This window comes from Ceratotherium simum, chromosome 2 (genome assembly GCF_057802395.1).
Source record: "Ceratotherium simum simum isolate JZ-2026a chromosome 2, ASM5780239v1, whole genome shotgun sequence".
Taxonomy (NCBI): domain Eukaryota; kingdom Metazoa; phylum Chordata; class Mammalia; order Perissodactyla; family Rhinocerotidae; genus Ceratotherium; species Ceratotherium simum.
The window spans coordinates 1,187,569-1,213,002 of record NC_141901.1 but is presented as its reverse complement, the minus strand read 5'-3'; the positions used below and the strand labels follow the sequence as shown (position 1 = coordinate 1,213,002).

General features: G+C 38.6%; 1 protein-coding gene across 3 annotated transcripts in view; it reads right to left on the bottom strand.

Annotated features, from left to right (window-relative positions):
- The window catches only part of MDM4 (MDM4 regulator of p53), a 40,591-nt gene extending 15,508 nt beyond the window's left edge, over positions 1-25,083 (bottom strand). The window contains exons 1-7 of one of the 3 annotated variants that reach the window (XM_004425131.3): positions 24,981-25,083; positions 10,492-10,604; positions 8,935-9,009; positions 6,599-6,732; positions 5,504-5,559; positions 1,084-1,151; positions 254-353 (exon numbers count right to left, since the gene is read on the bottom strand). In XM_004425131.3, coding sequence (XP_004425188.1) covers positions 254-353; positions 1,084-1,151; positions 5,504-5,559; positions 6,599-6,732; positions 8,935-9,009; positions 10,492-10,569 — 511 coding nt within the window. In that variant the 5' untranslated portion in view covers positions 10,570-10,604; positions 24,981-25,083. The other 2 variants (XM_087436988.1, XM_087436980.1) reach the window with 2 other exon arrangements.
- Between the last annotated feature and the right edge of the window lie 351 nt (positions 25,084-25,434).

Here is a 25,434-nt window from a genome sequence, read left to right as displayed (position 1 = left end):
AAAATAAAAAAAAAAAATTTAAAAAAAAAAAAAAAAAAAAAAAAAAAAAACGAAAAAGAAAGAAGGATGACATATGCCCCTCCTACTTCACATGTGAAATGATAGCATTATTATTTTTTGAGTTCTCTACATAATGGTCTTAATTACAGCTAGTGCTTAATACGGACAGACATCATTTCTAGACGTCATCAACAAAAAAAAAAAAGAGAGAAAGAAAGAAGGAAAAGTCTACATAGCCTAATCCAAAACTTACCTTCTCTAGAATTTCTGCATTTATGCTGTGAGGTAGGCAGCATAGGAACATTCCCTTCTTCAGTTCTTTTCCTGGAATTGGAACTTTCCTCGGCACTTTGCTGAAAAAAAGGGAAAGGAGTCTATCAGCGCAGTAGAAATGACTGAGACCAGGGGATGTAGCAGTTCCACTCTGGCTCACCAGTTAGTGTGCAACACAATGGGTTACGCACAAGAAAGAGACCTCTAGAGTTCACAACAGTCATCAAATAAAGGAACATCTCTCCTCAACCCACCGTGAGCAGAGCTAGGAAAATCGCAAACCTGGGGGAAAAAAATCTCTGCACAAAAGGCCAAAATCTACTGTTAGAAACAGGCCATCAATGTAAAGCCTCTAGCCTACTACAAAATTAGGCATAACTCAGAAAACATGTGACACCCTCACCATACACCAAGATGATCATCAAGTTTTCCCAGGTTTGGGGAAGCTTTAAGAAATGGCCCAACATGAACTTAACTGCAACAAGCCTGTTAAAATCTAATAAAGCAGTTTCCTCAAACACCTATGTACACACACCATCACACACATGGGCACACACAAACCCCAAAGAAAATGTAACTGGAAGAACTGAAGATCAGAAGTGCTACATCCCAAAGAAAGATTCAGAGACTGGAACTCTGTTATGGGCAGAACAGAGAAGGTTCACTCTGTCCCTGGTCTGTGAACTCCCAAGAACCTTTCTTATTAAATTCTTACCACATTCAGGGAAAGGTCTTGGGAGTCCAAGATCCATAGGTACAGAGAAGGGGCCACTCTGTACAACAAAAGAAGTCACCAGGTGGTGATTTTACCTTCAGTTGGTCTTGACTTGGAATATCCATACTGTGATCCTGTGCGAGAGCGAGAGTCTGAGCGGCATCTGGATAGCAAGTAAAACAAAAGGAAAACCTTCCCTGGTAATAACCATTCTTTCCACACAAAAAGGACCTCAGCAAACAACTCTGCAGACAGGTTTGGTCCCTAGAGATGTACTTCTCCATGTTGGCTGGATAAGGCTCTCATCCAAAAGGAAAGGATATAATCAAAACTGATAAAAATGGCAAAGACCAAGACCGGCTATATTCAAATTATTTTTACCAAAATATAATCTAGGGGAAACAAAAAATGACTAAAAAGATGTTCTTCCATAGCAAGTTTTCAAATTTTAATATAAACAGTGATTCCAGGGGCCGGCCCCATGGCGTAGCAGTTAAGTATGTGCGTTCTGCTGCTGGCGGTCCGGGTTCAGATCCCGGGCGTGCACCGATGCATCGCTTGTTAGGCCATGCTGTGGCAGCGCCCCATATAAAGTAGAGGAAGATGGGCACAGATGTTAGCCCAGGGCCAGTCTTCCTCAGCAAAAAGAGGAGGATTGGCGTGGATGTTAGCTCAGGGCTGATCTTCCTCACAAAGGAAAAAAAGTGATTCCAAGCAGGGAATAATGGAGAGTATTTTTATCATCTCTTCCAATAGGTGGTTATTACCAAATTTGCCTAACTTGTAAACGACAACAAAAAAATGTTCGGCTTTTTAATTTAATTTTTATTTTCAAGTTATACAGGGTTATGAGATCTGAAAATCTGAAATTTTCCCCACTTGCTTCATAACACAATAGCATCTTCATGTGAACTTACATTCTAAGTGTCAATGATGATTTCACGGTTTAAATTCCCATCACCTGAACATAGATTAGTTTTTTTAATCAACAAGTCTTATTTTTCCCAGTTAGTATAAACATTTCCTAAGAAGGAAGAGGAAGCGAATAAAGTTTTTCTCAACGGCCAATAAAAAGAAGCAAAGAAAACAACAACCTAAGAGAAATTCTTAGATAGTCTGAGAGAAATGTATTTCAAGGACATGGAAATTTTTAAAGCAGAACAGAAGATGAAAATCCAGCTAAGGGAAAAGAACAAGTTGCAGAGAATTTAATAACCTGGACCAGTCATTACATGAGGCTATAAGTAACTGAGATGTCCCCAAAAAAGTCTATCATGGATTGGGTTCATCAGTTACTATCGAGTCCAGAGATAAGACACAGAAAACGTCATCCTCATCTAAGAAAGACTGCCAGGGAAAGAATACAGATCTTACAACTGATCTGACAATCAGTTGTTTTGCACAAAGGGAACATTTTCAAAACTGTAATTGTAAAGAGCGTTATTTCCAGAAGCATTTTTATAGATAAATGGAGGTACTGAAAAGTTTAAGAGAAAGCACTGTTTGACCACAGCGGTCTTGAAAGATCGATTAACATACACTGCAGATGAAGCATTTCTTTAATAAAGCAATTTGATTACTGTCATTTATAGTTCTAAAGCCTTACTGCCTTACTTAGGTTAAAACAATTAGAAGCAAAAAGAAATTATCTGGGAAAACTACAATGTACAAAGGAATTTTAAAATCAATACAAAGTTTGTCATATATATTTCATTTTATTAGTATACATGTGGAAATGTGGAGAAATGATTTATCAAGAACCACCTTCACTTTAACTAATGGCATTTTCTTCAATCATCAAAATAAAAGGTTTAACTCATTTGCAAAGGTATAAATAGGTGATATGGGAAACACTTTTCTCATCTGTCCATTCAAATAAAACACCTGCCACCAAATTTGCGAAGATCAACAGAGATGGCAACCACAACCACAGTGCAAGTCAGAGCAGACCATCAATCAAAATTACTTTAGGGCAATTTCCTGGTTTTGATCATTGTACTATGGTTCTATAAGATGTTACTATTTGGGGAATCTGGGTAAAGAGTATATGCAACTCTTTTTTTTTTTTTTAGTGAGGAAGAGTGGCCCTGAGCTAACATCTGTTGCCAATCTTCCTCTTTTTGGCTTGAAGAAGATTGTCCCTGAGCTGACATCTGTGCCAATCTTCCTCTATTTTTTATGCGGGACACCACCACAGCATGGCTTGATCAGCGGTGTGTAGGTCTGCGCCCAGATCTGAACCTGCAAACCCCAGGCCGCCAAAGTGGAGCACAGGAACTTAACCACTACACCACCAGGCCAGCCCCATATATGGCACTCTTTTTAATATTTGTGCAACTTTTTCCTAAGTGAAATTACTTCAAAGTGACAAGTTAAAGAACAAACAAAATGCTTTAAAGATTTAATGTTCAGAAAAAAAAATATGTTAAAGAAATTAATTTGTGGGCCGGCCCCGTGGCTTAGCGGTTAAGTGCGCACGCTCCACTGCTGGCAGCCCGGGTTCGGATCCCAGGCGCGCACCGACGCACTGCTTCTCCGGCCTTGCTGAGGCCGCGTCCCACATACAGCAACTAGAAGGATGTGCAGCTATGACATACAACTATCTACTGGGGCTTTGGGGGAAAATAAATAAATAAATAAAAATTATTAAAAAAAAAATTAATTTGTAAATTCTGTTACAAACAAGGGTCAAGGAGATAGCAAGTGTGGCACAATGAAAAGAGCAAGGACTGGCTGGTCAGAAATATCTGCTCTGCCACTTATCAGTGGCATGTAATCTTGGACAAATCACTCATTCTATTAAAAACACCTCAGTTTCTTCACCTCCAGACCTTCCTCACAAGGTTGTTGTGAGGATCAATTGAAATGTTTGTCACGGAAATGTTTATTTTAATATATGACATGTTAAATTCTACAGAGGAAGTGCAAGGATGAAAATGAGAGCAAGAAAAAATGAGAATTATACCTACTCTAGATATTCAGAGAACAGACCAATCAGAAAACAAATTTTACTGGAAGAGTAGATCAGCAAATATAAAATCCTCCATATATCTCAAGCCTTTAGTGACCATCCCAGGAAAGCCATACTATTTCACAAGTGACTGAATTTCAATAAAGCACTGTATCATTTGCAAGGCCTTCTCTCTCAAACAGAAATGTACAACTGAGTGAAGTGGGCAAATGGCTCAATGAAACCAACAGACTTCAAAATTCAATCTAAATACAAAATCACATTTCAGTATGAAAGCAAAGTCTTTGCTGTTACTGTAAAGCATAAATTTTTATTAGGAATGGATTTTTTCCAAGCTATTTGTTTCAGTAAACTAATGAAAGTTACCCAATCTAAAGATATTACAAACTTGGGTTTTCTTTAAGGGACAGTGTTACCAAAAATCTAATTTGAAGCTCACAAAAGGGCTTCATGTAGGAATGGACAAAGAACAAAGTTTCATTATTTGGAAACGAGTGAGAGATAGGGTTACATTTCACTTGTATCCAGTTTATTCACTTATCTCTAACACACCACACTTCACGCCGCAAATCAGCCAGTTTCCTGTACAGATCTAATAAACTCAAAAGGCAGTATTTAAAAGGTATGGAATCAAGCAAAGGCTTAGACAAATTGGCATTCAAATAACAGAAAGCTAAAACCATTAGGTGAAAGGTTCTTGGGGGACCTTTCTAACAGATGGATCAAGGTGACACCACCTGAACCCACAGAATCTTAACATCATTAAATAGGCACGGGCAGATCTTACATGACTCTGATGTGATGCAACAGATGTACAAAGCACCACCTAAGAAACCTTCTTGGCAAAAAATTTAAACTTGAATTTATTTAAGCACTATTAGTTTCCCCAAAATAGAAGAGGTAGAGAAACACATTAAACAACATCACAAGGATACAATGTACAAACTCTAGAATGTGGGAAATTCTACAGGACAAATGATCCATTTCTTCAACAAATAAATGACATAAAAACAAAAGGAGGGTTAAGTTTTATGGATTAAAGATACTTAAGAGACATATCAAGTAAATGCAATGTGTGGACTTTGGATCTTGATTTGAACAAGCCAAATGTAAAAGATATTTCTGAGATAACTGGGGATAACTATACATAAACTGGCTATTGGACAGTATTATGGAGTTATTATTTATTTTATTATTATTAACTTTGTTGAGTGTAAATTATTGTAGTTATGTTTAAAGGAAAAAAGTCCTTATCTGTTACATTTTAAAAGTATGTCTAGATGAAGCAAATATGGCAAAATGTTAACAATTACTACGCCTAAGAAGTGGGCATTAATTACACCAACCTCTCTATTTTCAGTATATTTGAAATTTTCACAATGAAAAGTTAAATAACATAGTAATAAAATTCTGTGTGACAGGTATCCCTCTAAGTCATGCCAAGATAGCATTCCATTTCCATCTTGATCCTCCTTGTTTTCCCATCATTTGCCCCCTTGAACTCAAAGCTGTGATACAGACTGAAGAAATATGACGTTACATACCTGTAGAAGCAGTGGCTAAAGTGACAAGATTCTTTCTTAGCATATCATAGAGAGGGCTGTCAAAGATATAAAATAAAAAGTTAACCCCACAATTCTCCATTAAAATGTTAAGTGTATTTCTGATATGCTATCTCCCAACTTTATAACATATGGAGAGGCAGAATTCTTTCCCCAAAATAGATTTTTTTTAAATTATTTAAATATCAAGACGTTAATACCCAAGCCCTTGTGTTACTCTGCCCCCATCAAAAAACTAAGTTCATTAGTTAACAGTAACCTAAGAGGGGAGATTTCCTTTGGAGACTATTCCTCCCTTTTAGGAGTGAAGTTTTACACTTTAATTGGGGAGTGGGGGGGTGGAAATAAGACAAAATGAGCTCAGAAGAAATAGTCATCATAAAGCTATAGAGAGAAAAAGAACACTGGCTTCTCAATTACTAACTGGCCTTTGACTATATAATAACCATACAACCCATGCACCTGGAGAAAGTCACACAACAGGTCAGAGTAGCTCTACTGTGATTCTTATGAAGCTCTTCATCCACCTCAAACTGCCCAGCAATTCTACATTTCTCTCATCAGCTCACTTTGTCTGTCTCTATAACAACTGTTTCACAAAATTCTAACCTAGCCACATCAAGCTCCCTCCTACCAGGCCTTTACACATGAGGTTCAATCTGCCAGAAGCTCTCCTTTAAACAGCCCCCTCTAATTGACTCTTTCATTATCCTTCAGCTCTCAGCTCAAATATCACTTCCTCAAGGAACCTTTCCTTGACTCCTAAGACCCTAAATCCCAGCCCCCAACACAGCTTCTTGTACCTCTTTTCTGTCATGTTTACTGTAGTATAATTTTACCATGTAGTGGTTTGATAATCTGAATGAGATGGGGAAGAGCATCTACTACTCTTTAAGCTCCATACAATCAGAGACTGTGTTGCTCACTACTATGTTCTCAGTGCCTCACAGGCCACTTGACACATCAAGGCCCTTAAATATCTGTTGCTAACGGAATAAATAACCATTAATAACCTACGGAGATCAAGTGGTGAGGTGTAAGCACCCTAAAAGATAAACAAACCCTCACTCTTTTTACCTTGGATCTTTCACAGAGAAGCTCTGACGTCCTAGTAGTTCTCCTAAAAGATCTCCACCACAATATACCATATGCTGCTCCTGCTGATCATAAAGCTGCTTCACCATTATATACTGGCCTAGATAGTGCATGACCTGCATGGGAATAAAATACCATGAAGAGATCTGTCCAGCTGCTGCCAAAAACACAGAAATTAATTAGGAGATAAAGTAAGTTAGTTTGTTGGAATAAGAGATAACATATTCATGAACACAACTGTCCATGTCTGTGTAAGGGGTTCTACAACACAACAGTTGCCCCCAACTAGGGTCATCCACTCAGTGTCATTCTGGACATTAACAGACTCTTACTTTTCAGAACAGAAGTGTACCAGTCTGACAGTGAGAAAAAGTGGTGAATCTACCTAGTATCCCCTTAAAAGTTTTCTCACCAATCTAAATAAAGGGGTCTATTCTATTACTAGAAGTAACAAACTTTAAATTTGCCTGGGTCATGGGGCCGGCCCTGTGGCGTAGCAGTTAAGTGCTCACACTCCGCTGCTGGTGGCCTGGGTTTGGATCCTGGGCGCGCACCGAGGCACCGCGTGTTAAGCCATGCTGTGGTGGCGTCCCACATAAAGCGGAGGAAGATGGGCACAGATGTTAGCTCAGGGCCAGTCTTCCTCAGCAAAAAAGGAGGTGGATTGGTTGATGTTAGCTCAGGGCTGATCTTCCTCACAAAAAAAAAAAAAAAAATTTGCCTGGGTCATAAAGGTATTTTCCAAGTCCAGGGTGCATAACTACTATAAGCTTTTGATGTGTGTTCACTTAATTCGACAAATGAAGTACAATGTCTAATAAGCCATCATCATTATCAGTGCATGCAACTCAGAATCTAAGTATTTATCAAATAAAAATTTAGTCTATCTGGCTTCTTTCACAGAGTTCACAAAATGGAGGGGAACATGAACAAGTTCATGATTCACAAACTTAAGCAGATCAAAGCAGCTATCTTTATCTTCAGGCCCCAACTTCTCAGGAATTATTAGATATTTGCACAGAAGATTTTTCTAACACTGTTCCCATTATATTGGAGTAATGATGCTCCTAGGCTTCCCTCCATCTCAGGCAACATGCGCCAGTATTAACAAAGCTCTCATATCTAATCAAATATCTAGCGGAAAATAAGATGAGGAAGAGCATCTACTGGAAGAAAAAAAAGGAAGTTTTATATTTATGTCTGTCCAACTTTTTCAGAAACAATAAATCCACTCTAAGTATACAAAATAAGATCTTCTAAAACACTACTCTTAACTTGTATATAATACTTCTATTCTCATTATACCATACTGCCTCAATACATATACTAGAACCAATATTTAAAAATAAAAAATTAGAAAATTCCTCTTTATGCACCAGGTAGGGTCACAATTCATAATAGAGAGCTTATCATGTAAACTCTGTCCAACTTCTTCCCCAGTAAAACATTCTCCCTGAACAATATGTACTTAAATTCCTCTTAACCCAAGCAAACTCTGCCATGCTACTGAAGGAGATAGGATAATTCATTATAACAACTTTACAGATATAAAAATCCACACTTTAATGACAGTTTGGAAAAAAGTCTTATTTAGAGATATAGTCCAAAATTACACACTGGATTTAAAATGATAAAGGAAATATGAGTATTCTAGAAAATCCAAAATGCCTCCAGATTTGTTTCCTTGAGAGGGATAACGGCTCAGGAGTACAGTGCTGCTGATAGGTGTTAAGCTTTTAAGAAAAGTCAAAAAAAGTTTAATAATTTTGTTTCCTCTGTTTAGAAAGGGTTAGATCTTTACCATACTAAATGCAAGCAGTTCGAAGAGATTAACATTTTAATATTGAGTCTTTTCCACTTAAAGAATTCAATTTGTTTTTGTTAAAAAAAAAAAGAAAAAAAAAAAACTTAAGAAGCTAAATAAGTTATTTAAATGCATAAGTGTTTAAAATGACTCACAGGGCTCAGAAGACTATCTGACACATTATAATGAAAAACTACTGCATTTAATTCCTGCCTGGCAGCATATCCTGTAAATCACAGAGAGTGTCATTTTTTTAATCTTGTACATGTTTTGCATTTTAACTCTGAGGTCAATGAATTCATGGTTAATCTTATGTTTAGCTGACAACACACTTCAAAAGGAAATTTAAAGGAAATATGAAGTTCAACCTGGCTCTTTAAAATAGAGCAAAAGTTGCCTCTGCAGTACCTCAGGAGTAGAACTTCCTTTCTTAGGTCTGATTTCAGGATTACACATTCACCAGCTTCTACTTCTCAGCTGTTCTTAACACTGAGAATTTTCTTTGATGGCTTACCTCTTTAACAGTGAACATTTCACCTTGTGCACCTGCTGCCTGCAAAATCTTCAGAAGTGGCAGTTTTGGTCGTACCTGACATAAACATAAAGTAAACCTGCTATTTATATTTCAATTAGATTGGTTTTCTGAAACCCTAGGGAACGAGAACCTCTTTAAACATTTTTTTTAACAAACCCTGGCAAATACTTATCATCTAATAACATACAGTCTTCCAATGCATAAAATAACTACAGATGATCAGACTACTACTTGTTACCTTCCTGAAAAACTGCATTTTCACAAGATAGCACATTGACACCAACTAAGATGGCTATAATAAAAGGAAAAAAGAAAATAACAAGTGTTGGTGAGGATATGGAGAAATCGGAACCCTTGCGCACTGCTGATAGGAATACAAAATGGTGCAGCTGCTGTGGAAAACAGTTTGGCAGTTCCTCAAAAAGTTAAACATAGAATTACTATGTGACCCAGCAGTTCCACTCCTAGGTATAAATCCAAAAGAACTGAAAGCAGGGACTCAAACAAGTATTTGCACACCAGTGTTCATACCAGCATTATTCACTATAGCCAAAGACGGAAACAACCCAAATTCCACTGACAGATAAAAGGATAAACAAGATGTGGTATATACATATAAGGGACAGAGATTTTGTTTGCCATCTCTTGACTATGGTTGTAGAGTCTTTCTTTAGCCACACTATTTTATTTTTAAAATTTTATATGGTCAAATTTGTTTCTCTCTTCCTCCTACAGCCTTCTCGGTTTTGTCTTCTTTAAGGCCCCCCTCATTCTAAAGTTTCACAAATATTCCCTAAATTTTCTTCAAATATTTATCATTTCACCTTTTACATTTAAATCTTTACCCAGAATTTGTTTTTGTACAACGTTTGAAGTCTTCATTTGTTTCTGTTCAGAGATGGTCAATTATGTCAAAACCATTTATTATATAAGCCACATTTCCCCCTATCAAATCCAAATTCAACCCTTTATCAGATATTAAGGCACATAATACTATATATTGTGCAATGTTTATGAAAACACAAAATTATGTACTTTTATATGTTAGAGGAAAAAGGTCTGAAACAAGACACACCAAATTGCTAATAGTGGTACCTTAGGGGGAAGGGACTTTGGGGGAAGAAGGGAGCAGATGATCAAAGGAGTCTATCTATAGATAAAGTTTGAATTTTTTATAAGAATACATTTGCTATATTTACAATTTAAAATTAATTTTTAAAGAAAAACTAGTTACAATGAAGTGAGAGACAGAAAACAAATATATAACATGGCCCCAAATTCTCCACTAGCCCTAAAACATACTTATTTTCAAAATGTACTACTTTGAGCAATCTGTAACCTCCATATACTTATTAATCAACGATCAATTCAATTTATGAGTATTGCTACTATTGACTAGTTTCCTTAATACGACTTTTTTAAAAATAATCCTTTCTGCTGTGTATAAAATCCTATAGTCAGTGAAGTCAGCTACATGCCCCAATTCAATTGTTTAGAAACCCAAAAGAAAAATAGGAATGGCCAAAGATAATTTACCTGATTGATTTGCTCTGAAGAGATCCTACAAGCACTGTTAGATGTTGAACACTGGGCAGAGGTGGAAAATGATGTCATTTTGGCAGTGAAGAAGCTGCAGTCTGTTGATAAATCTAAAAGGAAAAAAATTATAAAATCTCCTCTAAAATAGAGAATTCTCTCTTGAGGATTTACAAAAAAGCAGCCAGCAGAAGTAAAAAGGACACATATATCAGACCACCCTACATAAATGCAATATACCCATGCTGAGGTTCTTGAAACCCTCCTAATCACTTTCTAGTTCAGATCCGGCAAAAAACTGAAGAGAATTTAGAGTAAGAACCATCTATGCTTCCTTCAGGTAAAGACTGAAACAGAAACAGGTTCAGGCATGCTCCAACCTCTACACTGATGATAACAAGTAAATTGTTTTAGCTGAAAGTCAAATTTACAATCATTATCTCCCCAATGGAGAGCAGATAGTTCTTCAGTATCTCCTCCTCTCTTGGATAGTGCTCAAGAACACCACTCTGGAAGACAAATGCAGGGCTGGGGGAATTACCAAGATTAAGTAATAGATTTAAGATTCCAAGAGCACGTCAAGGAAAACCTCTGCAACATGTTGGAACATGTCTTGGCAAGGGACCAGAGGAAAGGGAGAGTCCAAATATTCAGTATCAGTTAAAGCAGCTTTTAAAATGTGCCAAACCCGGGCAGTGACTGTCACCGGCAACGTGATGCAGTTCCGCTGCTCTGGGGAACCCAAAGATTAGAACCTGGGGAGTCATGGCAGTGGGTGGCGCTGCGCCAGTGCCTATGATTATACAGTACCACCTATGGAGAAAGCCCTTGTGAACACTGACACTCAGATAGCTCTTCCCTCTGGGCGTTATGGAAGAATAGCCCCACGTTCTGGCTTGGCTGCAAAACACTTCATAGATGTAGGAGCTGGTGTCACAGATGAAGATTACAGAGGAAATGTTGGTGTTGTACTGTTTAATTTCGGCAAAGAAAAGTTTGAAGTCAAAAAGGGTGATCGAATTGCACAGCTCATTTGTGAATGGATTTTTTATCCAGAAATAGAGGAAGATCAAGTTTTGGATATCACTGAAAGGGGTTCAGGAGGATTTGGTTCTACTGGAAAAAATTAAAATTCCAAGAACAGAAAATGAGAAAACCTATTTTTTTCCTAGAGTTTTTGCTTAAAGCATTTTTGGTGTTTTGTAGTTCTGTAAACTTAATAGCTTTAACTTCTAAAAATATTTGGTTCTCTTATGATCAGGAAAAGGGCACCTCTGTTGGGATCACAGAGAAACATACTTTTTTGTTTTTCTCTACATTTGGTCGTTGTAGAAATCTTTATGGTGACCTAATGCAAACAGTTTTTTTAATCAAATGTACACCATTTACAGATCCAAAAACGACTGTATTATTTAATTCACTAAATGCTACCCCTTCAGTGAGTTATTTTAATTGCTTTGTAAATCATAAGCAATGCCTCTCATTCAATAAATCTGAATTCTTTCAAAAATAAAATAAAATAAAATGTGCCAAACCCAAAAAGTTGCATATAAAAGCTTCATTTATATGCAACTAAATACCTACAAAATAGGTTAAACCAAGGTGGACATATATCATCAAGGAAAGACAGAGCATGAATTAAAATAAAGACTAAAGTTGACTGAAAATTTTTCACCTTCTCCTTTTTCTCCTTTAAAAAAAAACTATAGAGAAGAAAAATAAAATTTTAAATGAACTTGCTTGAGTTTACCTTCAGGCTTTTTTCTAGTAAAAAGGTGATGAACAATCAGTGAAATTTATGAATAACCAGCCACATCAGGGGAAGGATAAAAGGAGCCTAGAAAAACCAACAAATAATCCGGCTAAAGCTAACAAGATTCCTCACTCTTCTGAGAAGACTTATTATAACTATAACAAAGTATAAATTTCTCCCTCCCCCTATCAGCTTCCCTTGCTACAAAACGGGGAAGTCAAACAGGATACAAGCATAACTTAGAATTTTAAAGCAGCTAGCTTTTAATTGGCATTTCAAACCTCATAAATAAAAAACCAATCCTGATCTTCCCAAACCTGCTTGTCCTGTAGTCTTCCCCATCTCAGTAAAGAGCAACTCTATCCTTCCAGTTGCTCAGATCAATGACCTTGAAGCCATCCTTGATTCCTTTTTCTCTCACCCTTCACACCCACTCCATAAATAAATTCTGAAGCTACATCATCAAAATATATCCAAAATCTAACCACCTCTCACTACTTCTGTTGTTCCTACACTAATCCAGGCTGCCCATCTCATCACTGTTTAGCCTCCTAAAGGTTTCCTTGCTTCCACCTTTGCCCCTCCAGCTCCTAACCTCCTTTTGTCTTTGCTCAAATGTCTGTTTATCGATGAGGCCTTCCATGACCACCCTTTTTTTTTTTTCTTGGTGAGGAATATTGGCCCTGAGCTAACATCTGTGCCCATTTTCCTCTATTTTGTATGTGGGACGCCACCACAGGATGGCCTGATGAGCAGTGTGTAGGTCTGGCCCAGGATCTGAACTGCAAACCCCAGGCTGCTGAAGTGGAGCTCGGGAACTTAACCGCTATGCCACTGGGCCGGACCCATGACCACTCATTTTTAAAACTGCAACTCCCAGCCCCCAGTATTCCCTATCTCCTTCCCTGCTTCATTTTTCTTCACTTACCTTGTTACCAATCAACACACTATACAGTTTATTTAGTTATCATGTAAAACGTAAGCTGCAAGCAGGCAGGGATTTGTATTTATTTGTTCATTAATATATCCCGAGAGCCTAAGCTGATGAAGTATATGGTAGAACAACATGACGGGTACAAATATTAATAATAGTGTGGATGGTTTCCAAAAACAGTCCTCAATGAACCACATCTCCCAACTGGCTCTGTGACATAAGTTTATCAGTAGAATACAGTGGAACTGATAATGTGCCAATTCCAGGCCCAGAAGCTTCATATTTTGTGCTATTGGAGGCCCCTGAAATCTGGCTACTCTACTGGAGACTACACAGAAAGGCCATGTGGAAAGGCTCAGTTGTCCAGCTGAGCCCAGCCTTCTAGTCATACCCTCCAAAGCACCACACATCTTGCTTGGGACATTCCATCCCCAGCTGACACTTCACTACAAATGCATGACAGACAAGTGAGACCACCAGAAGAACCACCCAACTCAGCCCATAGAATCATAAAAAATAAATAAAATGGCTGTTGTTTTAACTAAGTTGTTGGGTGGTTTATTACATAGCATTAGATAAGCAAAACAGATGGCAAAAACTTACACAGAGCTTACTGCATACCAGGCATATATATTAACCCATTTAATACTTAATCCTATGATGTAGGTAATATTTTTATCTTTATTTTACAGATGAGGCAAGAGAAACATAGGGATGTTATTTGCCCAAGATCACACATTTAGTAAATTGCTAGAATCGAGATTTCAAACTCCAAAGAGCTCTGAAGTCCCCACTTTGCAATATTTTTTTCCCATCAGACCTCAAGTGCACAGAACTAGATTAATCATAATCCTTTCCTTCAAGACATACTCTCATTGTTCATTCATACGTGGCCCGCTTTCAATTCTTTTTCATAAAGCAATATTCACCCACGAACTACAACTCTGACAACCTGTATTTAACCATAATATCCCCCATCCCACTGCCCTGCCTCCTCCCAACAATCATGCTGAAATCCTATGTTTTGATTTTCTTCCCCTCCTTTTTATGTATTTTATTGCATTAAAATGGAATCCTAAAAAGTACGTATTTTTAGTTTAGCTGCTTTTAACTTTTTAAAAAAGCAGGTATGTTATATGTAATTTTAGGGATTTTTGTTTCATTAAAACAAATTAATTCCTACTGTCGTGTCATTTTAGTTCTTTTTTAAAAAAATTGTATTGTGGTAAACTATATATAACATACAATTTACCATTTTTAAGTGTACAATTCAGTGACATTAAGTACATACACAATGTTGTACACCATCACCACTATCCATCTCCAGGACTTTTTCATCATCCCTAACTGAAACTCTGTACCCATTAAACAATAACTCGCCATTGTCCCCTCCCCAGGCCCTAGTAACCACTATTATACTCTCTGTCTCTATGAATATGCCTATTCTAGGTACCTCACGTAAGTGAAATCATACAATATTTGTCATTTCGTGTCCAGTTTATTCCACTTAGCAATATTTTCAAGGTTCACCCATGTCATAGCATACTTTATTGTTCATTTATTTTGACTGCTATATATTTCAGTGTGTGATGGACATTTGAGTTGTTTCTAGGTTTTCACTATTATGAATAGTGCTACTATTAACATTTTTGCACATGTGTAAAAAAAGTATCTCCTGGGCATATCTACAAGAGAAATTGCTGGGTCACAGCATATATGAATGTTCAACTTTAGGATCTGACACCAAACTGTTTTCCAAGGGTTTGCAGCCATTTAAAAATCCTATCAGCAATGCATAAGATATCTTGTATATCTACCTCCTCTCCAACATTTGATGTCATAAGACTTTTTAATTTTTGCCAATCAAATAGATATGGGCTTGATTTGTATTTCCTTGATCACTAATGACGCTGAGTATCTCTTTCTATGCTTACTGGCCATGTTTCCTCTTCTGTGAAATATGTTTGTAGCCTTTGCACATTTTTCTAATTGATTTTGTTATACTTATTGATTTATAATAGTTCTTTATATATTTTTAATATTAACGCTGTCAATTGAGAGTCTTGCAGATATCTTCTCCCAATTTGTAATGTCTTTTCCATTTTATAGAAGGTGCTTTTATGAGCAAAAACTTAATTTTAATAAAGTCACATTTACATTTATCAATCTTCTCTTTTTTTAGTCAATGACCTCTGTCTGGCTTAAGCAATCTTTTACTCCCCAGGTCTCATATCCTCCTATACTTTCTACTAAGATTTGTGTGTGTTGTGTCGGGGGGGTGTCTACTAAAATTTTTAAATTTGTGTTTATGACATTTAAATCCTTAATCCATCTGATATTTTTCTTCTTAGAGATCAATTTTATTCTTTCTCCACACAGATGGCCACGTCTTCCAGCTCAATTTAGGCCTTTCTTTCTTGACCGACATACACCTCTGTTGTGTATCAAATTTTCCTTACCTGTATGGGTGTTTACAAGTTCTCTATTCTATTCCACTGGTCAATCTTTCTGTTTATACAATTCAACACTGTCTCAATTTCTCTACCTTATAATGAGTCTTGCTATCCACTAGGGCAAGTCTTCCCCTCCCCGTTCCTTTTAAAGATTTTATTTATTTTTATTTTTTCCCCCCAAAGCCCCAGTGGATAGTTGTATGTCGTAGCTGCACATCCTTCTAGTTGCTGTATGTGGGACTCGGCCTCAGGATGAACGGAGAAGTGGTGCCTCGATGCGCACCCGGGATCCGAACCCGGGCCACCAGCATCGCAGCGTGCGCACTTAACCACCAAGCCACAGGGCCGGCCCTCCCCGTTCCTTTTAGAAGTGACTAGCTATTCTTGGCCCCTTAACTCTTCCATACAAACTTTAGTATCATCTTACCCAAGTTCCAGGAAAATCCCTGTTGGGATTTTGAATAAAATTACATTTAATATATGTCAAATTGTTTTCTAATTATTAACACGATACATTCCTCTATTTATTAAGGACTTATTTAATATCTCCTAGTAAAGTCTTATAATTTTCCCTTTAGAGGTCTAGCACATTTGTGTTAAACCAATTTCTAAAGCTGATATTCTGATCCTATTGTGATGCCTTCTGTTTCATTATGTTTTTTAGTGGTTTTTGCATATGTACAGAAATACAAATGACTTTCATTAATCTCATATCCAGTCACCTTGCTAAACTTACATAATTATTTCTTTTTTTTTTTTTTTAAAGATTTTATTTATTTATTTTTCCCCCAAAGCCCCAGTAGATAGTTGTCTGTCATAGCTGCACATCTTTCTAGTTGCTGTATGTGGGACGTGGCCTCAGCATGGCTGGAGAAACGGTGCGTCTGTGCGCACCGGGGATCCGAACCCCGGCCGCCAGCAGCGGAGCGCGAGCACTTAACCGCTAAGCCACAGGGCTGGCCCTACATAATTATTTCTAATAATTCGTCTGTGAATCCGTTTTCTATGTAAATGAGCATATCATCTGCAGATAATAAAATTTTATTCCCTCCTTTCTAATTCTCGTGCCTCTAATTTCTTCTACTTGTTTTGCTTTACTGCTTAGGACTGTCAATACAATGTTGAATACACATAATGATATCAGGCATCTTTGTCTGATTTTAAAGATAGCGCTTATAATGTTTCCCTTTACATAATGTTTGCTCTTTTTTTAAAATAGGTACTCTATCAGCTTAGAAGGATTCCTTTTCTTCCTCATTAACTAAGAATATATCATGGAAGAATGATTTATAAAATGCTTTTTCTGTAACTACTGAGAGATGATTTTTTTTCTTTTAACTAATGTGGTGATTTTTAATTTCATTTATGGATTTTCTAATATTAAATCCTTGCACACCTGAGATAAACCCAACCTGACAATGGGGGTATTATCCTTTCTTTGTACACTGTTGGTTTTGATTTGCTAACATTTTGTTTAGATTCTAAAGGCTATACTAGTGAGTGAAATGGGTCTGTAATTTTCCACTGTCAAATTTTTGTCTCAGTTGGATGTCAGGGTGAGCACGCCTAACAGAATAAACAAACGGTCCTTTTTTTCCATCATCTGGAAAAACATTCTACAAAATTGAGATGTTCTGGTCCTTGACAGATTGATAGAACTTACCTGTGAAACCTATAAAACCCAGTGTTTTCTTTGTATGAAGACTTTTAATCACTGTTTTAATTTAATAAACATTATAAATTATTTCTTCTTCCATTTTTTCTACATTTACAGACTTGCTGGCACATAGTTGATAGAATTCTCTTTTAATCTCTACTTTCTGTACAGATGCATCCTCCTTTCCATTCATGATATTGTTTGTTATATCTTCTCTTTTACTATCTCTTCTACTTTTAAAAAATTTATTGTTGATCCTTTTCTGATGTCTTAAGCTAGGCATTTAGCTTACTCCTTCTTTTATAATTTGAATATTTAAGGCTACAAATTCCTCCTTGCTTCCACCCCAGGACTATTTTTTTACTCAGCCCACAGGTTTTGATATATAGTTTTCATTATCATTCAGCTATAGGTATTTTTAAATTTCCATAATTTTTTAAATCCATGAGTTATATAACTCTGCTTATGTATACTGTATTTTTCAAATTATGTTTTTGTGATTAACTTCTAATTTAGTGGCACTATAGGGAGAGAGCTTCATCTGCATAACACTTGATCTTTGAAATTGTTAAGGCTTTCACCATGGTCTAGTTCATGATCAATTCTGTAATGTATACTTGCAAAACTCTATGTTCATTAGGTTAAGCTTGTTGGTTTTTTACAATTTTATATATCTGCTAATTTGTCAGCTTGATCTACAAATAATTAAGAGAGATGTAATGAAATCTCTCACTATGATGGTGGAATTTGTCCATTTATCCCAGTGTAGTTTACCAATTTTGCTTCATCTACCTTAAGGATTTTTAATCAGAGGCATACATACTTTAAATTGCTATAGCTTCTCGGTGAATTGTCATTATATAGTGATTATCATTATGTAGTGATTCTTGCCATCCCAATTAAGACATTCTGTCTTAAAGTATATTTTAATTTATATTAGTAATGGTTATACCAGCTTTTAGTATTTCTAGATATGTACTTTCCAAATCTTTCACTTTCAATTGTGGCATGTCCTTAAACTTTTGGAGTGACCCTTGTAAAAATCATATGTCTTGACTTCAGGTTTTTAAATACAATTTGTCAATTTTTATCTTTGGTGAATTTAGTCCATTTATTGTAACTGATATATATGGATCTGTTTCTACCATCTTCATTTAGCATTCCAGTTTGTCCTATTCTTCTTATGCTTTTTAATGTGGTATTATCTTTCTTAAAAATTGTATCTCTGTCTCCCTGCTAATAAGAACTTTAGTACAAGAGCATCTAGACTTTAAATTCTGGGGCAGATATTCTCTCTTGTTCTTTCCTTTTCTCTCTCTTTTTTTTTCTTTTGCCTTAGCCTTTACAACAATAAACGATACCAAGGAATCTGATCATCTTTACTTCCCGTATCTCTTGTAACATTTCCCAGATTTGAATCTCTCAGTACTTCATCCAGAACTGTCTTCAATGCAGATTGCAAGACTTCCAAGACCTCATATGCCTGAGAATATTTTTATCATCCTCTCCCATTTAAATGAATGGAGGTGGGTATAAAATTCTAAGTTTCTCTTCAAAACTCTGAAAACATTCTTTTGTCTCCTTGCATTTAGTGACACCATTCAAAACTCTGATGTCAATTCAATTTTTGCTCCTTTGTATGAGATCTGTTCTTTCTCTCTGAGGCTCCTATAATTTTCTTTTGCTTTGATATTCTTAAATTTCACTATAATGTGCTAGAAGTAAGTTTTTCCTGATCGCTCATCTTCAGCACTCTAAGGAACCTTTCACTCTGAGGACTTTCATCTTTTTTTTTTTAATTCTGAAAGAGGACTATATTTCCATTATTTCTTCAAGCACTTCTTCATTTTCATTTTTATTTCTCTAAGTCTCCTATTATTCAGACGTGAGTACCTCTACATCTGTTCTCCTTATCTCTTAACTTTTCCTTTATATTTTCTTTTTCTCATCCTTTTCTTCTTTGTTCTGAGAGACTTGCTCGATCTAGAGTTCTAACTCATTCTTCAGTCGTACTCATTCTGTCATTTCTCCCAGCTGGGATGTTCTTTATTTCAATCATTGTATTTTTTTTTTTTTAATTTTTTTTTTTTTTATTTATTTCTTTTCCCTCCAAAGCCCCAGAGGATAGTTGTGTGTCATAGTTGCACATCCTTCCAGTTGCTGCATGTGGGACTCGGCCTCAGCATGGCCAGAGAAGCGGTGCGTCAGTGTGCGCCAGGGATCCGAACCCGGGCCGCCAGCAGCTGAGCGCTCGCCCTTAACCACTAAGCCACAGGGCCGGCCCCTCAACCATTGTATTTTTCAAGCCTACTATTTCTGCTTGGTTCTCTCAGCTCTGCTTATTCTTGTTTCAAGTTGCTAGTGTTTTCCCTTTTTCCTTCAGGATGATTATCAGTCTACTTATAAACTCTTGGTCCATTTGTTCTATTATTTCTGTTCCAATGAAGCCTATATATTGTTCTTCTCTTGAAATACCTGTGCTCTTCAAATGTCTTTGTTATTTTTCCCTGGAGGATAGCAGCTACTGTGACAGGCAAAGCACATGGGGAAAGAGCAGATTCCAGTCCATAAGAGCTGCAGTAAGCTAGAGTATGGTAAGAAATGAGCACTAAAATAGAAAGCGCCAAGCACCAGAAACCATAATCACTCCCCCACCCCATACAATGCCTCAAGTCAAGCATTCACCCTCTGTTCTCCAGGGAGAAGCAACATTATGATAGGGATTTGGGGAGATAAGGATTAAGAAGGTAAGCGACAGAGAAGTGACTGCCTGAAGTCAGTCATCACCTGTTTTTCCTCAACTCCTCACAAGTATGGGGTTCTGTAATACCCTGATTTCCTCTTGAAGAGAGCTGGATTAGGGCTCTGAGTTACAGCAAGTACAGAAAAAAGTTAATTCCAAGATAATGAGGCAGGGTAGAAACTAGAGCAGTATTCTAACCCTTTCCCCAGGTTTTATTCTCCTACAGTCAGGCCTAGCTGACTCCTATCCCAGGCCAACATTCCCCTCTCCCCCGCCCCCCGGCCCCCCACACACACCAGTTCAAAACAGTCCACATCACCCACTTGTTTCTCACAGTATTTTCCTTTTATAGGTCCTCTAGGGATAATTTTGGGGAAGGGAGCCAGCAGTCATGTTAGTTCAGCATATTAGTAGGAACAGGAATAGACCACTTGGCAGCTCTGAAGAATTTAAACCTCAAAAAAGGTTTCTTACTTTGCTTTAACTCCTGGTAGAAAATGTCACACCGTTATAAAGATACTGATTTAAGGGCCATGGAAGTTCAGAGCAGGACAAATTACTTTTGATTAAAAGGCAGAGGAGGAATGAGAGAGAAGAGAGATAGGAGTGGGAGGGTTTTAAAATGGGAGAATAGTGGAAAGAATGGGAAGGAAAACACCAGGAGCAAAGGCATTATTCAAGAATGTACGTGACAAATGAAATCAGTGGACAGGCTTTGAATCCAAAGCAAGATCTTGTCCCTTTTCCACTTGGAATCTCTTCTGAGCAGCAAGGTTAGGTATTGTTACTGCTCCTTAAAGGAGAAAACTGAGGCTTAAAGAAGTCAAATTAACTTGCCCAAGTCTAAAGCTTATCCTTTTCCACTACACCATGCTGCCAGTTAGTAGTTACATTCAGTTGCTCAAACCAGAAAGTTAGGAGTCATCTTGATCTCTCCTTCTTCCCCCATTATCACATCATCAAACCTTGTAGATTTTAACTCCTAAATCTTTCAGAACCACCCTTTCTCTTCATCTTCATGACCACTTCCCCAAACCAAAAAGCGTTACTTCTTGCCTGCATCACTGCAATAGTCTTAACTGTCTCTCTAACCCCACTTCAATCCAAACTCCACACTACAGTCAGAAGGATTAAAAAAAACAAAATAAAACAAAAAAACAATCCTACAGTGCCAGGCCCTGCTCCATAGCTTGCTACTGCTCTAAAGATAAACAGAGTCTAGTCCCTCAGCAATTTGCCATCGTTTCCACTTGCACTACTCTTCCCCATGTTCCCTGCACCTCACCACACTCATCTTTTAGTTTCTCAAAGAAGGCCTTTGCTTCCTGCTTCCGAGTCTTTGCACATATTGATCCTTCATTTGGGTCAATGAGTTCTGTACAAGACTGAGTCATCCTAAACCTTCCAGTTTCAAGTTAAATGTCACCTCCTCAATAATCATTAATAGATGCTAAACCATTAAGTGAAAGGTTGGGGGAGGTGGGGCTTTAAAACAAATGGAGCAGGCTCACAGCACTAGACCTAGTGACCAAACTTATCTCTAAAACAGGGTCATTCGCACATCATGTACTTCCTGATGTGAAGCAACAGGAAGCACCAGTACCTCCTATGAAGTATTCCTGACCAAAAAAAAAAAAAAAAAATCCAAATCTAATCAAGCTTCTAGACCTAACTACCAACTACCTATTTTTAGGGAAAATGGAGGTTAGAAGAATAAGTAAACAATACTAAAAGCAGGCAATTAGCCAAATCCAGAATATAGGAAATTCTATAGGACCTCGGGTGGGGGATAGGATTGAAGTGGGTAGACCGTCATAGAGACTCAAAAAACATAAACCTGATACAATGTGTGGACCTTGTTCAAGTCCTGATTCAAACAAGCCATAAATGTCATTTTTTTCCTAAACAATAAGGGGATTTTAAATTATGTACTAGGTATTAGATACTATTAAGAAACTATTCATTGTAGTAGAAAGGCACTGTGGTAAAAATTTTTTAAAAAATCTTGACAAGAGATACCTCCTGACATATTTAAAGGTAAAATGACACATCTGTGATACACTTCAAAATATTTCATTAAAAAAGTGGGAAAAATAAAAAAAAATTGAATTAAAACAATAGGTTTTAACTACCTTACTGAATGGTACACACCAAATGTGGAAGCAATCACAAAAATTCTGTGTGTTTAGTGACTGTATCTTGAAAAAACCTGCACTCTTGAAAATACTTACATTAAAAGAATCAGTATCACTAACCTGTGCTGCTTTGGCTCTCTGGAGGTGTGTTTATTTCTAGCTAATAATAAACCCTAGGGATGAGTATAGAGAGCTGAAAAGAATTTGCCTGCTTTTAAATGAATGAGGGAAGAAAGTCTTTTGTGCAGTTTTCTTTGCTTGCTTTCAAAAGGACCCTCCCTCAAGGGAGATGTGTTTATTGAAAGAGAAGCCAATTCCACCACTTCATTCCAAAATACAGCAGAACCAGGAATATCCCAGGGCAGGCCAAAATACCCTGGGTATTTCAGGGCATTTGAAGAATGAAGGACTATCCTAGATAGGCCTGTAAAGCTGATTCACTAGCACTTCCATTTCCAGAAACTCACCCCCTTCACTGGGTATGTGTACTTAAGCTTTTATCATCTGTCTCCAGCCTACTCTCCCTTCCATCTTGGCACTCTTCTCCACATCTCCACTTCCACCACTCAACACCCCCCAGGAGGAATGATGAACTCAGTTTCTTGAATTTGTCCAGCACTTTACCACTCACCTCTCAAGTGTTCTTAGTACTAAGATTTTCAAACTACAAGTTGTACTCCAGTTGTCTCAACTCCTCCCCTCCATTAACGAAACAGAACAGAATAGAAAATAAAAGTGAATAACAAAAGTAAATTTTATTCTGTGGAACCCGTTTCTGTTATTGAAAATAGCCAACACTTAACAGTTAAGCACCTTTGTCTCAGGTACTCTTTAAAGCACTTTAAGGCCACCCTGTGGCTTAGCTGTTAAGTGTGTGCGGGTTCGGATCCCAGGCCAGCACCGACTCACCGCTTCTCCGGCCATGCTGAGGCCGCGTCCCACATACAGCAACTAGAAGGATGTGCAACTGTGACATACAACTATCTACTGGGGCTTCGGGGGCAAAAAAGAGGAGGAGGATTGGCAATAGATGTTAGCTCAGAGCCAGTCTTCCTCAGCAAAAAGAGGAGGATTAGCACGGATGTTAGCTCAGGGCTGATTTTCCTCACAAAAAAATAAATAAAAAAAAAAAAAATAAAGCACTTTATATACCATAACTCTTTTAATCCTTACAGAGATCCTATGAGGTAGATATATTACTGAACTCATTTTCCCAAGAGGGAACTAAGGTAGAGAGGAAGATAACTTGCCCAAAATCACAGTCTTAGAGTCCAAGCCCTCTATTAAAACACTTACCCAATTATATTTATGTTTTTATGTGTCCCCTACTGGTCTGAAATCACAGAGAGCAGGGACAGTCTTATTCATCTCTCAGTGAGGATGAGAGAGCGCTCTTATCCTACACTCAGTCCAAGAGACTCCTACACCTCATCTTCAAATCTTTACCTTTGAAGACAACTGTGATTTTAAGACTAATTAAAATAAAAACTTCCTGTCAGAAGCTAGAACTAATTATTCTTATCAAATCTTTAAAGCCCTAAGGACCTCCATCAAACACTATTGTCTGATTCTCTTTCAACTAGACACATGAGAGTAATATAAACAACTTTTTCCTTTTAGAAAAGAAACTACTATTCAGATGTGTTTTAGTTCTTGCCAGGTCTGCTACCCACTTAGAAAGGTTAAGTGTGTAGCAACAAGATACTCCAGCACAGTCTGCAAAACAAACGACATGCCAGGAAACAACCTAAAAATCCATCAATGGGGAACTGGTTGAAGAAGTTGTTGTACCACCCAAAAATGCCATACTGTGCAAATCTTAAAAGTATTCTATGTTTACTTCATGGAAAGCTGCCCCTGATACTGTTTGCAAAACTTAAGGTGCAGAACAATACATACAAAATGACCCCCATGTTCTTTGAAAATGTGACTAGGTGCAGAAAAAGTCAGGAAGGATACAACATCCAGCAGTTGACAGTAGCGAGCCTGAGGCGGGATCGGTGAGGGATGATGCACAGTTAACTTCACACACTTTTGTACTGTGTGCACTTTTATTAACAACAGGCACACATTATTTTGGTTTTTTTAAAGACTATAAAAAGTTGTGATCCTGACCAGTACCGTGAAACAAAATAATGTAAAATAAATACTTTTAAACTAAATTTCCTTTTCACATCAGGACTGCATGAGGAGGGAGGGGACTAAACCTAAACCGAGATGTAGTCACACTTCACACGAAAAGGTCCAGAGCCTCTCTGACAGACGCCCCCTCCCCCCGCCGACACCCCCGGCAGGGGGAGCTCCTAACGGACACGGAGCTTTCTCGACCAAGGGAAAGGGGGCAGCGCTTTCTCCGGGCGTCTGGGGTGTACCAGAACCAGCCGCGAGCCGTGCTGATTAAAACAGCCATTCCCAGCCCCATCTCCTGACTTCCGCGTGGGTCCGCGTGCGCCCGAGCCCAGCGTCTGCAGACGAGCCCGCAGCGCCTGCGGACAGAAGGCCCGCCCCTGGGAATCACCACCTGCAAACCGTGAGACAGGGTCCTTCTCCCGCCCCCGCCCTTCAGTCCGGGTCAGGCTGCACCTCCTCAGCCCGAGAGGCCGGCGGCAGGTCCGCGAGCGCAGGCCGACACCGCCCTCTGTCTCCCGAGCCCCAGCTGACAACCCTTCCGCCCGCGGCCGCCCCGACGCCGCCGGCCTCGCCTGGCCCCGCCCGCCGCTGCCCCGCTCCGGCCCACCGCCCCGCGCCGCCGCCGCTCGCCCACTCCTCCCCGCCCCGGCCTCCCGCCCCGCCGACGAAACCCAAGAGCCACACCTCACGACAGTCCGTCAGGCGCTCCCCCGCCGGGCGCGGGGGGAGGGGGCGTCAGGCAGAGGCCCTACAGCCTCGGCAGCATTTTGAAACGGCGAGTAATGAGGGCGCAACTTCCGGCCTCCCAACCCACCTCACACGGAGCTTCCGGCGAGGCCTCCGGAAACCATAGACGGCCCGCTGGAGGGCTAGAGGGCCAGGAAGGCGAGCGCTCCCTACCATAGAGTGGAGCCTAGTGCGGGGAGAGAGAGTCGCAGGGCCTGGGCGGCTCAGAGTCTTGAGGTCTCGAGAGAAAACTTGGGGAGCTCGCGGGGTCTTGTGATATTTACAGACGTGTCCTGGGAGATCAGAAAAGAGGGTGGGGAGAACCTAAGAGCGTAATCAGAGGCAGCCCTCAGCTTCTCAGAAAAACGCCACTCCCTCTGTTGCTCAGTGTTGACTGGCTCATTCTTACCCC